At 53.9% G+C, this 17840-nt stretch overlaps 1 protein-coding gene across 2 annotated transcripts; it reads right to left on the bottom strand.

Moving 5' to 3' along the window:
• Nucleotides 1-14660: 14660 nt before the first annotated feature.
• PERCC1 (proline and glutamate rich with coiled coil 1) lies at nt 14661-15713 on the bottom strand. Of its 2 annotated transcripts, XM_090024561.1 has the most exons (2): nt 15163-15713; nt 14661-15099 (listed from the first exon to the last, which is right to left on the bottom strand). In XM_090024561.1, the coding sequence occupies exons 1-2, from the start codon at nt 15549-15551 to the stop codon at nt 14709-14711; spliced, it is 780 nt and encodes a 259-aa protein (XP_089880687.1). In that variant the 5' UTR covers nt 15552-15713; the 3' UTR covers nt 14661-14708. The 2 variants fall into 2 exon arrangements, with proteins under 2 accessions (XP_089880687.1, XP_089880686.1); XM_090024560.1 differs by having other exon boundaries at nt 14661-15713.
• Between the last annotated feature and the right edge of the window lie 2127 nt (nt 15714-17840).

The following is a 17840-nucleotide window of genomic DNA, read 5'->3' as shown; positions in this document are numbered from 1 at the left end:
CTGACTGATGCCTACCCTGTGTGGCCTGCATGGTGAGTAACAGGGAGTTCTGCTCCTGTCTGCTATCTTGGCAGACATAGCTGGCAGCACATGGTGTGGGCTTCCAATGCTGTCTCTGCCTCGTGCGTGTTCTTCCCCTGGCCCTCCCTTGGCCTTTTGCATTTCCTTCCCAAGTATGGTCAGATGAGCAGGCTGCCCTGCTGGCCATTCCCTGGAGGCTTTGCTGCCTGCTAAAAGGGTCCACACTGGAAAAGTGAATGCTTAAGTCTTGCCATTCACCTGTGAGCACTAACATGCAGCGTTAACAGGACTGGCAGTGGTGGGAGCAGTTATGCTAGGGCATGGTTCAGGCTGCCAGTCCATGCAATGGATGCCACTGCATTCATCCTGCTTGGGCCATGGAAGAGCTGATCGCAACTGGGAGGCATAGACACCTACTTAAAAGCCAGAGGACGCAGGCCCTGACTCTCCTGTGCAGCCTGCTGACCTATTTGTGGTACCCAAGCTGCCTGGCAACAGGCCTTCTGTGGTCTCATGTAGGTACCTGTGTGTTAAGTGACAAGCATGTGTGCCACAAGAGGCTAACCTGCACCCAACACAGTACCCTCCAGCCAGCCTGTCTGATGGGTTTCTAAAGGCCACTCTGGCCTTGGGGTGCTGTGCTGAGTCCAGCTGTCTCTGCCCTGTCTGAGCACAGCAGATTGCACCGTAGCTGCAAGCAGCTGCTTGCAGCTTGAGGCAAAATAATTTCTGCTCTTTGGCCCCATCCTGCCTTCTCCAGGAGGTGTTTGGGAAGGGCTATGGCTGCTGCCCCTGAGCAGGCTTACAGGCACCTGCTACTGCATGCGGTTGTGACAAGACTTCACAGCAGGCCCCAGCAATCAGCCTCTGCCCCCCCACCTCCATTCCCAACACTCTTCTGGCTGCAGCTGCTGTCTCCTGGCCCTAGTCAGGCACTCCCACCCCTCAGGGGCAGATGCTATGTGTGCACTTCTCCCAGCAGCCAGTGCTGTGCAGCTTCATAGAATATTTTTTGCAATTGTAGAGTAAGAGCCTAGCTGTAACCCGTGAGCAGAGCATGAGTGCATATGGCTCTGTGAAGGGGGTTCTTAGTTTGTCAGCACACCATCCCCCCTGCACACCCTGCCCTGCTAGATCCTAGATGTGGCTGATTCACTCTTACCACAGGGAGGCTCTAAGGGCAGCCCTCAGTGTCTCTGCTGAGGTTGCCCATTGGAGAAGACCCTCCCAATAAGACAGCTGTATAGCATGGAGCTGAAGCCCCCAAACTCCTCATGTATCAGAGGCAACAAAGCCATTAAAAGGGAGCAAGTTTTGCATTCTTGATGTGTGACACACTAGTCCCCTACAGGTGCTCGGATGCCTTTCTGCCTTGTGCCACCCAGTGACAACCAGCAACCTCATACCTTGTCTACCAAAGCAAGTACTGAAGCCAACCAGCTGGGCCTATCTGTGGCTAACACAGGCAGGTTCAGCCCTCTGTTCACATTTGCATATGTCTGCACACAACAACCCTAATGCAAGTGCCTTGCTCTTTAAGGGGACAGCTCCCACCAACCAGGATCCATTCCCTGGAAGCTGGTCCCCACTATTTTATGCCATCTCCTGCCCTCCCTCCCTACCTGGTACAGGAACTGCCACCCTGTACGTTCCCCACCCAGCACATCCTGCTCTCTGCCCTGCCAACAGCAGCATGAATCCAGATCCCATACCTGTACCCTCCTTGCCTGCCACCCCCCACAGCCCTGCCCCCACAAGCACAGACCTGCCCACCTCTTGCACCCATCCCCCTTCATATCTGCCCTTGTAGTGTCTCCCATTCCCAGAGTCATACCCATACCTCCCTCAGCCCCTTCTCTTGTTGTCTCTGGAACACGTCCTTCAGCTCTAGAAAACTTACAGTCACCTGTAGTGCCTTCACTACTTCCCCTGCCCCTGAGCTGTCCCCAGCCCTAGAGTCCTACATCTGAGGATGCCCTCTCACAGGGAGGCCTCTCCTCAGCTTTCTTTCCTGTGTGGAGGCTTTGGGCTTCTCTTCTGCTGCTCCTGATGCTTCCAAGCCGCCTCCTTCCCCATCTCCGTTTCTTTCTAGAGCAGCTTGTGCCTGTCTTCCAAGCAGTGCAGCATAGAAAAATGGGGTTGGAAGGACCCTCAGGAGATCACATCTAGTTCAGGCCCCTGCTTGAGGCAGGAGCATGTTTGACTATGCCACTCCAGACAACGGTCTGTCTAACCTAGTCTTAAATCTGTGCACCAACACAATGACCGAAAACACCAAGAACACCCCAACCTGCCACGGGTAAAGTAGGGATACAAGGACACAGTCAGTGTCCTACTACTGCAAAGATGGGAAGTTCTTGTTAAATTCACTCAATACTACAGAGGTGGCAAAACCTCACAGCCCATTCCAGTCTGACCTGGGGGAAAACTTCCTTTCTGATCCTAGATGTGGCAATCAGTCTGACCCTTAGTCGTGCCTGCCAGCCCCCTGCGCTCATGGTGATGCCTGATGTGCTCTCTGCTCCTCTGTGCTCACCTCACTCAGCTCTGCTCCCTTCACCCTCCATGCTGAAGCCTAGCTGACCAGCCAGTAGCTCATCCAATCCTTATCTCAGCAGTTTGGGCCAGCTTGCCATCATGGTTGGGACTCAGGTTACACCAAGCACATTCTCTGTTGCTGAGTCCCCTTGTGCCATCCCATGGTCTCTCAGCATGGCCTATGGCTTCCTCCCCATACCCTGGCATTCAGCTTCCCCAGGACATCCACTACCCAGCAGTGGTGGCTTCCAACACCTTGTAGCCCTCTCATCCCTGGATGGACTGGTTGCTTACCTCCATGTTCCATGCTCCTCTCTCTTCTTCCCATTTCCAGGTCCCTCTTGTTGGCCCAAGCCCAGAGTTACTCCAGCATCTGGATCTTGCACCTGCTGTCACTGGTCAGAGTGCTTCAGAGACTGAGTCTTGCTAGGCAAAGAGGAGTCTCCCATGAGCAAGATCTGATCAAAGCCCCAAGGATTTGCAGTGGAGAAAGGCCCTGGAACTTGGGTTACCTCAAAGCAACTCCAGAGTTTATCATGCCCTGCTCCACTGCCCTCCACCCACAAATCACAAGCACAAGTTTCCCCTCCACTCTCATCCTTCCCCTCTTCTCCTTGTCCTGCTATCCCTTTTATGCTCATACCTTCCTCCTCCTCCCCGCCAACCATGTTCTCTTCTGTACTCTTCTTCCCCCTTTCCTCTGGCTCCTTCTCACAAGTTAAGCATGCTGGAGTGTCTTGACCCCTTTGGCCTTCCATCAGCCCCCATCTCCCTTTCATCTCTCAGCACGCTGAACATGCTGTCTGCCACCCCTGCCTGGAATTCCTTCCTCTGGCTCCCTTCCAGACCTGCTCCCATGAGGTTTCTGGCCTTTGCACTCAGCTGAGGCTATTCCTGCCAGGGCTGGTTCCTGTGGGCCTGTTCTCAGATCCCACTCCCATCCTCCCTGCCCTGCAGCTGCCTTCAACCCTGCTGCTCTTAGGATATTACCCTTTTTGTGCATCCATGACCACTCTCCTGCCAAGCAGCCTTCCCATCTCAGCCCTCCCTTCCTCTGCAGAGAGCTCACAGGGTCCAGCCTTGGCCCCCTTCTCTTACCTTAGGCTGATCTCACCCCTGGACACAAATGCAGCTCCCTTGTTTGAGCTGATGCCTTGCAGAGACCCCATCTGCTCTGGACAAAGCAAAGTTTTTGACCAGCCTCTAGCATCTCCCAGAGGGTGCCTAACAATCAGCTATCAGTCTCTAGTGGGGGGAGAATTGGGGCAACCTCCCTGGGCCCTATGCTTTGGGGGTCCCACAGAGCTGAGTGGAGTGGCCGCAGCTGCAATTTAGCCCACACACCTGCCAGGTGGGTTGGATGGTTCTTTCCAGCTAGAAGTTCTGGCTGCCACCCGTCGTGCCGCATCTGTTGTGCCAGGGCTTTTGCTTCCTGGTGTAAGTGTGCCGTGGGATGGGGAGGGGGACCCTGTGCAGGCTGCTTTGCCCTGGGCCTGCTGGGATCGTGTCTGGCTCTGCCAGAGTTCTTCATCTCTCCCCACCCTGAACCTCCTGCTCCCACCTTTCCCAGTCATATACTACCACCATCCTGCCACTCAGGCCCATATACTTGATGCCACCTTTTCTTGGCCTCTCCCTAGAAGCCAGGCCAGGTCTGGCTGCCTTTGGCCTTCCTGCACTTCCCAGCACACTTGGAGAGCCAGCTGGCCTGTAAAGTGTAAGTCTACTATGTGAGGGCAACCCAGGGGGAGGCAGGTCCCTGTCTGGCTCAATTTGGGATGGTCACATCAACCCCAAGAGCAATTGGAGATGGGCCCTGGCAGCTCTGCTGCCTGTGTGCCAGGGCCCAGCATAGTCTGTGTAAGGGTGCAGCTGCAGCCTCTGGGGTGGCGGGGAGGGTCCAGTAAGTAGCAGCCTAGTGAATGCTCCCAGGGTATCACCTCCCAGGACATCCACAGAGATAGTGGCAGCATATACCTTGCACAACCCAACCCTAGGAAGCCCCGGGGGGGGGTGGGGAGGATGCTCCACTCTATTCACTCCTTTGCACTTTGACAGAAGTGTACCTGACCCACAACTCTGCAAAATCCTACCAGCAAAGGCTTTGCCTGCCCCTGGCCTGTAGCGGGTCTGGATTCCAGCAGTTAGAGTGACTTGAGCATGGCAGTGACACGTGTGCCTACAATCACCAGCTTCTCAGGGCACTCTGGCTAAATGTGCTGTGTGCAACAGCCCCAGGGGAGGCAGGCACAGTCCTAGCTAGCAAGCAGCAGTCTCCAGGCAGTCCTGCACCCGCTCCCACAACCCCACAAAAGGCACTCTGTTACTGTGGGGGCTTACACTGAGGCTATGCCCCGCAAAGATGTGGGATTCAGAAAGGTGTCTGGGGGGACTCCAAGCAGTTGGGCCAGGAGTGGGACAAGCAAGCCAGGATGTACAGTGTGGCTTAGCTCCCAATGCCCTGGGCACAAGGATGCTCACTAGGTACTAACAGTGCAGGCCAGCTAATGCAGGACAAAGCTGAATAGCAACGCAGCCTTGTCAGCTTTGCAAATAGAGACACTGGCCCTTCACTCTCAGAGCAGTACCCAGTACACAGCACAAAGCAGTTTGTGGGGGGAGGGGGAAAAGGAGAACAAGCGTTTATCACTCATAAACAGCATCTGAGATTCCTCTGCTGCCAGGTGTTGCTGGAGTTCTCCATGTACCATGCTCCACAAGCTCTGGGGAATGGCTGGCAGAAGGGCACACCACAGGGTTGGACTGGACTGGGGGCAGCCATCCTGCACAGCCCTTTGATGCCAGCCTCTCCTCTGTGCACAGCACTTGGCTTTCACTTTCCGGCGTTGGGCTGCAGGAGGGCATCTGTCCAGCCCACCATATCCCTTCACCCAGCCAAAATGCTCTGGCAATGGCTCTCCCTCACTCTTTTTGGCATCCAATCCAGGGGCAGAGCAGGGCATCTCCTCCACTCCCCTGTGAGTAGAGTAGAGTAGAGAAGAGAGCAGAAATGGTGACGCGGCTTCATGCTGGCTCTGCCCACGTGAGAACTGCATGCTGTGGCAAAAGTACACTGAGCACAAATCACCAGCCCAGCTGATCTGGAAACAGGGCATTTGAGATAGGAAGTGTTTCAAGTCTCTGCACTGGCAGAGCTTGGCATTTCTCACTAGGCATTGACCACAGTTGTCAGAAGGAAAGTCCATTTGAGCCCAACAGGCTGCCTTAGTAACAGCATACCAGTTTCTACAGTAAACAGAGCACGAGGGAAGGGTGTGACTAGCAACATATCCAGCTGCCTTTGACCTCAGCCTGAATGGCCTGGTCCTAGTTATCTGGATCAATTAGGGACAGCCTTCGGCATGAGCCCAGAGCAGCGCTTGAATCCGCATCCTGAGGAGCCGTAGCGAGACACCTTTACAGCAACATGCCCACACTCCATACTGTGCCTAACCCCTAGGTACCAGGGGAGGGAGAATCTCCAGTACTGACAGTCCCTCAAGGAACCGAGCAGGACGCAACATTTCTCCAGAACTAAACAGCACTTTGGCATCAGATGCAACAGTCCCTTCTGGACATGGATGCAGAGCCAGCCTTAGAAAATAGTACACTGGGCAAACTTGTATTTTGGTACCCACTCTCCCTTATGCCTCCCTGCCCTGGTGCCCACCCCCTCCCCCATGCAGTATCCCCCAAAGTCACGGGTGTTGAACAGGTGGGCAGTGTGTAGGGGGTGGGAGGGTGGGCTTGGCATGGGGTGGGGTGGGGTGGCAGGCAGGGCAAGTGGGTGGACAGCAAGCAGGTCTGTCCACACAGAAAGGCCAGCTCCAGTGACAGAGTGCCACACACACATCTATATATAGATATATATAGATATATATATATATCCCAGGCCAAATTAGCCAAAACTAATTCCAAATCCAAGAGTCCAGAACCACAAGTGGCCCTACTACTGGCAAACATCCTCCATCCACACCTGGGACTTCAGATCTTTCCAAATCCTTTGGTGGGCATCCTACTTTTTTTTTTTGTTTGCCCTTAGCCATAAGGGCCTTGGAGCAAGCTAGGGAGGAGACTCCCATTTCCATAAAGTGGACTTAAAGCCGCTACACCTCAGTGGGTACTGAACCATGCCAGAAGAGCAGTTCTTCCCAGGTTGTACTTTAGGAAAACTGCCTTTATGGACACAAATACATCATATTTCCTCTGCCAGGTTAAGAACAGGCACTACACCTGATCTGAGCCCACCAGCCACCCACACTCACACCCTCAGTAGTTGTGGGTGGCTGCATTTTGGCCTCCAGCCCCAGCAGGCCAGTGATGGTGAAGACTTTGGCATGCATACCAGGGCCAAACAGACACACTGTCTTCTTGCTGGGCACCTGTCTTTAACCCAGCTCTCATCACCCTCCTCCTGGCCCATCTTGCTGCCAGGCAGTGCTCACCACTGCCACTACCCAGGGGGTTTTAATCCCACTGCCCTGGCCAGCAGCTCCAATCAGCTCTGGGTATGGCCAGGGGAAGCAGGCCCTGCTGTACAGCTAGGGTGGCCATCATAGAAGACATTTCAGTTTTCTGCTACTCTGTTCTCTGTCCTCTCTTGATACGAAACTGGACGCCTTTATGTCCTTCATTTTTCTCTTCAAGATCCCAAATCCCATGATGGCTCCTGCCTGGCACAAGCAGCGAAGTAGGGCAGGGCATATGTGTGGCACCCCTCTGACCACAGTGCCCTGGGCAGTTGCCCATGCTACCCACCCCTAAGGCCAGCTCAGCATGGATGCATTCCAGCTTCATTGCACTCACACCGATCCAAACCTTATTAGTGACCTCCTGTGTTTTGAATCAGTTCTTCCAACAGAACAGGCCCTGGGCTGCCTAGATTTTATGCCTTGGGGATGTCATTCTGCTTTAGTGTCACTAAGACAGGAAATGTAACAGCTTTGCTCATGATATTGCTGGGTTTTTATCACTCTAGTTACCTGCCCAGTGATTCTCCTGTTCTCCTGTGGCCCCACAGACTGCCCAAGCTGTGTGCACAGGATCAGCCATGGGATGAAGTTTTGGTCTGTCAGCCACCTGTCACCCACTGCGATCTTGTGGCCTGACCTCCTACATGAGAACCTTATGCATCAAGCCATGTAACCTGGACTCTCCCACCCTACCAGCAGGCTATTGTTTGCAGTCCATGACGGTTGCACCTAATCCACATGCACTGTTCCACAGGGCGCCCTGTGTTAGCATGCAGCCCTGCTAGCTGCACAGATCAGATCCCTCATTAGTGAATACAGAATCATTTGTGCCATTATGGATCCTCACTGTGTGAGCCTGCATGTTTCTGGCTCCTCCAGGGTTTGAAAGTAGCTAGTTAAGCTGAGGCTCCTCTGTCCCTCCAGGGCAGGGGTGGGCAATTATTTTGACTGAAGGGCCACTTAACAAGTTTTGGGGAGCTGTCAAGGGCCACATACATAAAATTTTCAGAAGATATCATTTTAACTAATTATAAATTAAAAAAACCCAAACAATAGACTAAAAAATCAAACATCTACTGTAACATTTTAAAATATTTAAAAATAGTTTTAGTTCTGATTTATGGTTTTTTGAATAGTGTATATAGAGGCAATTACATAATATCTCAAAATAAAGTCTTACTCTTGTATATTGTGTGTGTGGAGGAGTGGGTGTGGAGGTGTGAATGTGTGGTGTGTGAAGGGGTGTGGGGGGGTGCATGTGTGTGGGGGGGCTGTTCATAGATTCATAAATTGTTAGGGGCTGGAAGGGACCTTGCAGATCATTGGGTCCAGGCCCCCCCCAACTCTAGGCAGGAAGACAACTGGGGTCAAATGACCCCAGCGAGGTGACTGTCTAGTCTCCTCTTGAAAACCTCCAGGGTAGGTGACTGCAGCACCTCTGGAGGGCGTTTATTCCAGAGTCTGGACACCCTGACTGTGAAGTTTTTCCTGGTATTAAGCCTGAAGCAGCCTTCCAGGAGTTTATATCCATTGGTGCTGGTCTTCCCTGGGGATGCCCTAGTGAACAGTTCTTCACTGAGCTCCTGATGCACTCCTCTGATATAGCGGTAAGCCGCTACCAAGTCCCCTCTCAGCCTTTTCTTCTTTAGGCTAAAGAGGCCCAGGTCCCTCAGCCTTTCCTCGTATGGCTTGCCTTGCAAGTCCGTAATCATATGGGCGGCTCTTTTCTGGACCATCTCAAGTTTTTTCATGTCCTTATTGAAGTGCAGCGCCCAGAACTGGATGCAGTACTCCAAGTGTGGTCTCACTAGTGCTGAGTACAGAGGGAGTATCACTTCCTTAGTTTTAAACAAGATGCATTGGTTGATGCATGCCAGTGTGTTATTTGCCCTGCTGACCACTGCCTCGCACTGACAGCTCATATTCATGTGATGATCAATCATTACCCCTAGGTCCCTTTTTGGCCATGGTGCTAGGTCCCAGGAGCAGGTGGAGGGGGGGAGGGCAGGGAGTTTGCACAGAAGAGCTTGCCTGAGTGGTGTGGTGAAGGTATGGTCCCCCCCCATCTGGCCTACATCTGTCTCCATAGTGCTCCACATTGGGCCAAACCCTGCTGGCTCCTACCCAATCCAGCCTGCACTGTGCTCCCACCCATATGTACCCTGCACCTGCTGACAGCACTGCCCTGGCCCTGGCCCTGGCCCTGGCCAGTGTGCACAGCTTCCCAGCCAGGGGACTGCCTTCCACCCACTTGACTGTCCACAGGTAGCTGCTAATCACGCCAGGTGGCCGAGTGGATGGAAGGTAGCCAGGAACTAGAGCAGGAGCCCCGCACACTGTAGTAGGACCTGCCCAGCTGTAGCTCCCCTCCCCCCGCCTCCGACCTGGCTAGGCATGTGGTGTCTGATATGCATCCCCATGACCACTGGCGCTTCCCCATGCTACCTGCTGCCTTGAGGGTGGGGGTGGGGAGCTGAGCAGTTCCTGGTGCAGCCACCAGGAAGCTGTGCCAAATCCAGCCTGCATGCTGTATTTTATCCATCTCTGCTGCACAGTGAAATACACCCTGCAACCAACTGTCTTGTCCTGATTCTAGGATGCACTGGCTTTGCCTTCCATCTCATTAGGCCTCAGTGCTTTTCTGCCTGCTCTAAATGGAAACAGTGTAATGACCACAACAAGGTATGTAGCTGCATGATGGATGGTGAGCAGGGCAACTAGAGTCGCAGCTGCCTTTTCTAGCTGCCCTTCCCCAGTGGAGAGATGGTTTGTCTATCATGAACCTACTGACTCCCTGGCTAAAAGGGGAACTAGGAGGAATTTTCCTGCAGATAAGAGTCCTGTGGAAAGGAGAGGTTTGCTTAGAAGACAAATGACTGTTTATTGTTCTTAATCATTGCCACTTGGTGTTTGCTCCCAGAAATTCCTTTAATTCACCCACCGTCTCCCTCTCTCCTTCCCACCTTTTTGCTTTGGCATTTTCTCCTGGTCTCTCTGCAGTGTTTTCTCCCAACAGGCAGCAGAAACTGCCTGCCTCCCCACTGACCCAACCAGGCTTGGAGGACATTAGCTCCTGAGCCTTGGCAGGGAGCCATCCTGGAGAGGTCAGAGACAAACCCCAGGGCCTCTGTCACAGAGGCAGGTTGGAGGCAGGGAGGGGAGGTTGGGGTCAGGGCTACACAAGCAAACAGGCCAGTCGCTGGGGAGACTGATGGGTGCCCTAGCTGTTCTTCTCACAGCAGGACGGCAGTAAGTGAAACCCAAGGATCTGCATGGTGAACAAGTGCCGACTCTCCCCCAAATCCACACATGTGGTCACAGCCAATCTCCCACCACCAAGGACCTCACCTTGCTCTCATATTTTATGCTCCTCCCAGCCCCTTGCTGCATCTCCTCCTCTGCTCTCCACTTGATGCCTTCACCCAGACAGCCTCTGCAGCCAATGCCTGTTGCTTTACCAGAAGCCTCAGGCCCTCCACTGCAACCTGCCCTTCACAGCAGTGAATTTCCTTGCCAGCACCTGCTCCACTCCGTCTGTATTTCTCCCACTGATCCAGGTGATGAGATTAAGGGGCCAGCCTAGGATTACTATATGTCTGGGTTTTCCTATACATGTCCTCTCTTTGGGGTCCTTTTTGGGGCAGCAGGCAGGTTCGGGGAGCAGGGAGCTGTGGGTTGGGAGTGAGAAGCACCGGCAGGGCTGGGGATCCTGTGGTTTGGGAGTGAAGGGCAGCAGGGGACTGAGGATCAGGAGTGCAAGGTGCTGGCAGTGTCAGGGGTCTGGCACGTTAGGAGTGAGGGGCACCAGCATAGACTGGGGATTGTGGCTTGGGAGTGAGGGGCAGGGGCAGGGCACTGGCATATCACTGCTCCCCAGAATCATACTACTGTCCCCCACCCCAACAGGTGCCCTTTTTTGAAACTGGAAATATGGTAACCTTAGGCTAGCTCTGGAATACCTCTACTATGCAATAAGCTCTGCTGCCGTCCCTGAGAGTCTCCCCGTGAACAGAGCTGGCTTCTGGGAATGAGAGTTCTTAGGATCTGGCCCTTCTACCCTGAGTCCTGCCGTGAAAGGCACGCATCTTCTTTTATGCTGTCCTCTTCTCTTTGCTATCTTCAGTGCAACAGAGCCCTCTTCAGCAGGAACCTTTGCTGCACTCACACTGCCATTGCTGTGTTACATCATGATGAGCTGCAAGGGGGGAGGACCTCAATGTACAGTATTGCTTAATACAATCTAAGCTTGCCCCTAGGCAGCAGAAAAGGGTCTCCCCCACTGAACAGGCAGGCAGCTGTGCTGGGCCTCATTTCAAGCCAACAGCCACCAGCTGCAAGCAGCTCAAGGGAAATGTGTTTTTGCCCTGATAATTACTTACCTGGCTGGGGAAATACCATAACCACCAGGGTGGTTTTCCTCTTCATACGCGGAGATAATTGCTTTTCTGGCATGGGGTAGTATCTGTGGAGGTAATGTATAGTAACCCTTCCGCTTGCTGCTCGGGTGGGAAAATTTTGGCTTTATGCCCACTTTATGGAAATGGGAGACTCCTCCCTAGCTTGCTCCTGCCACCTTATGGCTAAGGGCAAGCAAACTTGTGAGCATCCGAACCCCAAGCCTCTGGGCTTGGACCTGCACATAGGATGCCTGCCAAAGGATTTCAAAACACCTCAAGCCCCAGCTTGGGTAGATGTTTGCCAATAGTAGGGCCACTTAGGGTTCTTGACTGATTTATGGATTTGGAATTAATTTGGCTGATTTGGATTGGAACATGAAAAATTTTCTTTAAAAAAATTACTTTATTTCTACTGTAAGCTCAGCCCTTCTGGGGAGCTGAGGAAGTGCCAGTCTGCCTGCCACACTTGGCCAGCCCACCCAATACAGCCTGGTCTCCAGCTGAGTTGAACAGCCCATTCCTACCCCTGTTCTCATAGAGTCCATGGAGCTGCACCCTTCCCCACCAGGCAGGACAAGCCCTGCCTCCTGACCCCTCACAGCCCAAGCTCAGACATCGGGTGCTCTCTCTGCCTCTGGGAATCTGGAGGTTTGTATATGTTTTCTGATGCTGCTTCCTTTCAAATCCAACAAAAAAAGGAGCTTTCGCCACAAAGATGGAGATAAATGCCTCGTACCAGCCCCTGGTAATAGATGGGAGTAGCATGCACTAAAAGAAGTGCTGTGTGGTATCTAATGCAAGGGGTACATGAGGCTGTGTTCTCTCCTGAGGCACAGAAAAAGTGTGCCACTGTGGAGTGGATCACACCAGCTGCACCAGGCAGGTTCAGGCAGGAGGCAGTGCAGCATTTCAGTGGGCTGTGTGGCAGGAGGCACCACTCCAGTTGATGGGGGAATGCACCATTGCCAAGCTTATGGCATGGTTCCCTGCTACAAAGGACACTTGGGTCTGCCAATGTGTGCCCCAGCTATAGACTACTCCTTCTGCTGCAGGCAAGCAAGTGAAGTGGAAAAACTTGCTAGCCTCTGGGTAGTGGAAAAACACCTCATGTCTTCAAGGGATCAGGGACTCATGGAGATAAGGCTCCATCCTGCTTCTGGCACCCCTCCCCCACTCCGAATCCTCCACACACAGCAGTTGGTACCCGACCCAGATCCATTAGCTTTGTGGCAAACTCAAGGTCAGCACTCACTATGGCACCCCATCAGGACACTGACACATTGGTAGCTGCTTGTATGGGATGGTTCCTTCCCTTCCAGAGTGGGCTCCCGTGCTTGAGTGTAATGGGGAGGTGTCTCTGACAATGGGCAGTGTTATTTCAGGAGGGTGTGGGGGGAAAAAAGAGCCTACATGCTCTGAGACCTCTCCAGAGCATTTACAGCTCTCTCCTTGGATTGCATGTGGGGGAGGAAGGTCCTGGGGACCCAGCTGAGCAGCGAGCCTTCAGATGTTTGCCCATCCCAAGACACTGCAGCTGTGCGAGTTGATGAGGTGCCTAGGTTACCCTTTGTCCTTATACTGCTGTGATAAGCTGATCAGATTCACTGACTTTGGCCTAGAGAGCAAACATGTGTTATTGGCTCATTTAATCAGCTCATTATCCATCCCTTCCTGCTTTTTAGATAAAGGATTTGCCTCTCCTCCCTGGGCGTCACTGAAGGGTTGATGGCATAGTCAGGAGGCACCAACACACCACAGAGAGCAGTGGTCAAGGCAGCTGAATGCAACCTACTGCCTTCCATGCTCTGCCTGGCGCAGGGCCTACTGGGAACTGTGCTGACCTGCCCCAACAGTTGCAGCCAGTGGGGGCAGAGGGGAGGAAACCCCCACTTTCTCCAGCTGCATCCCCCATCTTTGCCCTCAGGTTGTGCATAGAGGAGGAGTCTGTCTATGGGCTCCAAGCCCCTGGGGCATGCCCCACCCTGAGAGCACTGTGTAGGGGAGGGGGGGAAGGAAGTGCATTGCCAGCCCACAACTGCCTGTTTCCTGCCCAGCAGTCAACTGTGCCTCCAGACATCCCATCAGCCCTGCCCACCCATCCTCTGCTCAGGTCTTTTCACCCCCACCCAGGCAGGGGGGCCTGTAGTGGGACCTCCCCCCACCCTCAACTTCTGGGCAAGGGGTCAGTTTCAGGGCAGAGGCAGGAGAGCAGCCCTGTACCGCAGGCTCTTGTTTTCCTCTCGGGGTGGGAGATGGCTGATTGGCTGTAGGCGGATGGGTCAAGCAGCCGATTGCAGGCAAGTCTCCCCTTGCTGTGCCTCTTGGGGGTCCCCCAAGCTGTGCAGCAGTGGTATGTCCTGGCTCCATAGACATGGAGTGTCATGGCAAATGGTGGCTATTTCTTCAACCACACTCTGGTTCCCTCTCATCCCCCTGCAGACTTTCCATCGGCCGGATGTCCCAGCAGAGACATCTGAGGCCTGGCTGTTCCTTAAGGTGTCCAGACTGGTGTGCCTAAAGGGCATGATCCAACCTCAAAACCAGGGGCTCCCCAGGGCAGGACGTGACTCCCTCTGTGCCACGGCCTTGCCATCAGTTGCAGCCTGGGTCCCCCTGGCTTGGGTGACTTGCAAAGGCACCACTGACACACTCAGCCACTGCAAGGAAGGGTTTATTCACCCTAGTCATTCCTGTTACAATCAGAGGAAAATAAAATTAAACATGCTCCTTGCTACATCAGCTCTCAGGCCTTGGCACATTCCAGCTGAGAAAGTCCATTTCCAAAGCCCCACTGACACCATTAGAACCTTCTTTTGTAAAAGCAAAGCCAGTTTTATCATTAACCAAGGTGGCACATGGCAAGGATGTGGCGGCAGCTGCACCTTGGCACTGCCCAGTATCCCTGCCATCCCTACAGAACACACAGACATGGGTAGTTTGATGGGACCGGCACAAAGGCTGATGCTGCAGCTGACAGAAGTCCAAAGCCCATCATACTTAAAAAGCAGGAACAAGATAAGGTCCAAGGTTAATGTGCCAGGCATCAGCCTGGTTCCTGCGTGCTGCCTACAAACTAGAATGGGGCTGAAAGTGGGCACAAGAAGAAATATGGCACTCTCACCCACAGTCACTTGGGACAGGGCAGGTGGCAGTGTGTGTGAATTCCCATTTGGACAAGCCCTTGGTACCTTAGGAGCATGTAGCTTCCTTCCAGCAGCCCCTAGCTTGGTCCCAGCCCGTGGGACTCAGTGAAGCTGACTGGAGCCCTGGCACCTCTGCCTCACAGCACGTTGAACTGATCAGCTTCCATGGCCTGCCGGCCCAGCTCACTGGCCAGCTCCCTGCTGGCATTGGGCAGCTCCTGCCCAGGCTCAACAGTCCAGTTGGCAAGGAGGTCACTGAAGTCGGGCGTGTTTGTGTTGAGGATGCCTGCAGGGCCAGGAGAGGGCTCTTTCCAAAAGGATGGTGGCAGCTTTCTCCTGTGCATGGGGGTGATGTGGGCGTACTTCTTCTCCAGCCGCAGCCTTCTGCTGTCAGAGTCTGTCTGCTTGATGTACTGCCTCAAGCCATATTCGAAGAGCTCAGCCAGTGGTCCCAACTTCTGCCCTCCGTCTTTGTTACAAATGGACCTCCAAAGCTGCTGGTCTAGCTGCCCCAAGGGCACCTGAGCACTGTGGGAGTCCTCAGCATCCAGTTCCCCACTCTGGGCAATGTGCATCAGGTCTGCATAGTACAGCTCCCGCCCTGATCTTTGTGGGGAGAAGCAGTCCTCATAGATGTTGCAGGAGTCAGGGTCCTCCTCCTTGGCCTTTCTCCCAAAGTACCTCTGGATGTCACTGCTGATCAGCTCTGAGAACCTGAGGAGCTGTAGGGTCATTTCTGCATCTTGTAGGCTGGCAGTGGCTGTGACTTCTTGTCTCTCTCCACCAGGAATGGGAGCAGTGGGATTGCCCTGTGATTCTACCTCCTCCATCTCCTCCTCCTCCTCCTCCTCCTCATCTTCCTCCTCCTCAGACAATTCTTGAAAATCCCTATCCTGATGGACAGCAGGGTGGAGAAATGAGTGCTGAAAGGAAGTGGGCAGTCTGAACTCTGCTGGGTTCCTGATTACTCCTGCAGCCATCTCAGCTCACTTAGAGATGGGCACCACCGGACTTTGGACTCACTCTGCAAGGGAAATGCTGTTAGGCCATGCTGATGGAACATGCAGGGAGGACTGTGGTGCTGCAGGTCCAGCCACACTCCAGACTGCATTGGCATTGTGCATGGTGTGAATGGTTTAAACAATTAGGCCTATACTTGTGTATGAGAACTGCTACCTTCCCATTATCACTTGCTGGCATAGGTGATGTGTAGGAGGTGCATGGGGGTCCACGTGCACTCCTTAAGAGCGAGCGCACTCAGCTTAGGTGACGGGCAGAGGGTGCAGGCAGAGCGCTGGTGCCTCACACCCAAGAATTACCACTGGCAATTCCGGGCTCAGCAGCTGGCTGCAGTGGGACCTCCCCCCGACCACTGACACTGCCGCGGCAGCCTGCGGATAATCCCCGCTTGGCCCACCCTCGCTGCTAACATCAGCATGGCTGCCTGCAGGAGGTCCCCACTCGCTGCTGCCATGCCCTGCCATCAACACCGCTGCTGCCACCTGTGGGGGGTCGCCAGCCCCCCAGCCTCAGGAGGCACACATTGCCTATGCATGCTGGTTTCCCCGACAGTGGCAGGGAGCCATGGTGCTCAGTGTGCTTAGCCCAGGCGGGGTGTATCTGTGCGAGTGAGAGAAGACCTGGGCCCGCTCCTGTTCACAACCTCACAGCATGACTCTAGGGCAGTGAATGGATCATCCTTGCTGGGTCTTGCTCTGCTCTTGCCCAGTGTACTGTGGGGCTGGGACCCTAATGCTGAGAGGAAGCAGTTCAGCAGTGACCTGGGTTTTGGATCAGGGCTGCATCATGGGTGACAGAGCCCATAGGCAGTTGCTGTGCAGCAAATGAGTTATGCATAGGATAAGAGCTTTATTGCACAACTGGAGTTGGAGCTGGAGGCAGCCATTGATCTCCTGGATCGTGGTGTATGCATAAGTCTAGTCAGGCACCTGATTAATCCACTCGTATGGAGCCCTGAGACCAACACACCAAGACCTTTGACACATATGTCTAGGCAAGAGTATGGAGAAGTGGAGGCTGCCCAATATCTACCATCCCCCTTTTAGACCATTGAGACAGAATCCAAAGGCCAGACCGAGTCCAGATGTTCAGCGCCTCAGCGGCTGTAGCTTATGCTTAACCTGCTTAAACAAACAAATAACCCCCCAGCATCTGCCGGCCCCGGGAGCAGCACAAGGCCACACAGGTGGGGTGGGGGGGAGAGGGGATTGCCATGCAGCTGGGCATGGCTTCCAACCACCAGACTGGTATGTGCCTGGGGAGAGGGACCTTTTGGGAGCAGAAGGACCAGCTCTGGAGTTCTTCTCAGGACCCAGGCTAGAGGCAAGACTGAGCCCTGACCTTCCTCAGTCTATGAGGCAAACAGCATCCTTGATTTCAGAGGCAGCCCCTGGCTTGGTTCAGTGCCACAGAGATGCCCCTTCTCATGACTCACTCATGCCACAAAGTCTTTCCATTGCCCAGTGCCCATTCATATACTTTGGGGCAGGGGGCACTCCTATGCTATTAAAGCACAAGCCTCTGGAAGGGCTGCTAGCCATGGGTAGCACTGGAAGGAGGGCAGGCACTGATTCTTCATGTTCCCAGCATGTCACAGGAGTGCTAGGATGGAGGGGCAGCTGAACTAAATGGGTACAAGTGATCAGGACTCTGACCCCACAGCCCCTTCCTCCCATGCCATGAAACAGAGCAGCCCTACCCCTGCTCTCAGTTTGTTCTGCCCACCTCAGACTCCTGCCACCTGTTGGTTTCCACAGCTGCTCCAGAGGCCTTTCCATCTGCTGCAGGCTCTCCTGAAAAGGGTCAGTGTCTCAGGGAGCTAGTTTTCATATCCTGGATGCTCTCCAATGCAACTCAGGGATTTCAAGCCTAAGGCGGTACTCCCTGTGCTGCAACAGGTCAAAATGTAATGGGACTGAGAAAACCCACAGCTGACTGTTAAAGAATCAACTCCAGGCTGCTTGCAGGGTGCCCTGCAGTGTTCCCAGAGCAGCTGCCATCTTCAGTGAGGGTCGGTGTGCATGGGAGCTGATGGCCTGTTCCCTGACCCCAGTGGTCCACAGGCCCCTGCCCACTCTGCAACCCAAGCGTACTGTGAAAGTGTGATCCTGGCCAAGGGTCATTACTCTGTCTTCCCCCACACTCCCACATGCAGTGCTCTGAGTTTCCAACAGCACATAATGCTTCAGCCTGACATTTGCCTTGGGAGCAGCTGGTTCTGGGCAGCCAGAGTGCCCTGTAGACTGCCA

The sequence above is a fragment of the Crocodylus siamensis genome, chromosome 12, assembly GCF_052110815.1.
Source record: "Crocodylus siamensis isolate JL-2025a chromosome 12, ASM5211081v1, whole genome shotgun sequence".
Lineage (NCBI taxonomy): Eukaryota > Metazoa > Chordata > Crocodylia > Crocodylidae > Crocodylus > Crocodylus siamensis.
The sequence above is the reverse complement of the archived record's forward strand: the minus strand, read 5'-3'. Positions and strand labels throughout refer to the sequence as shown.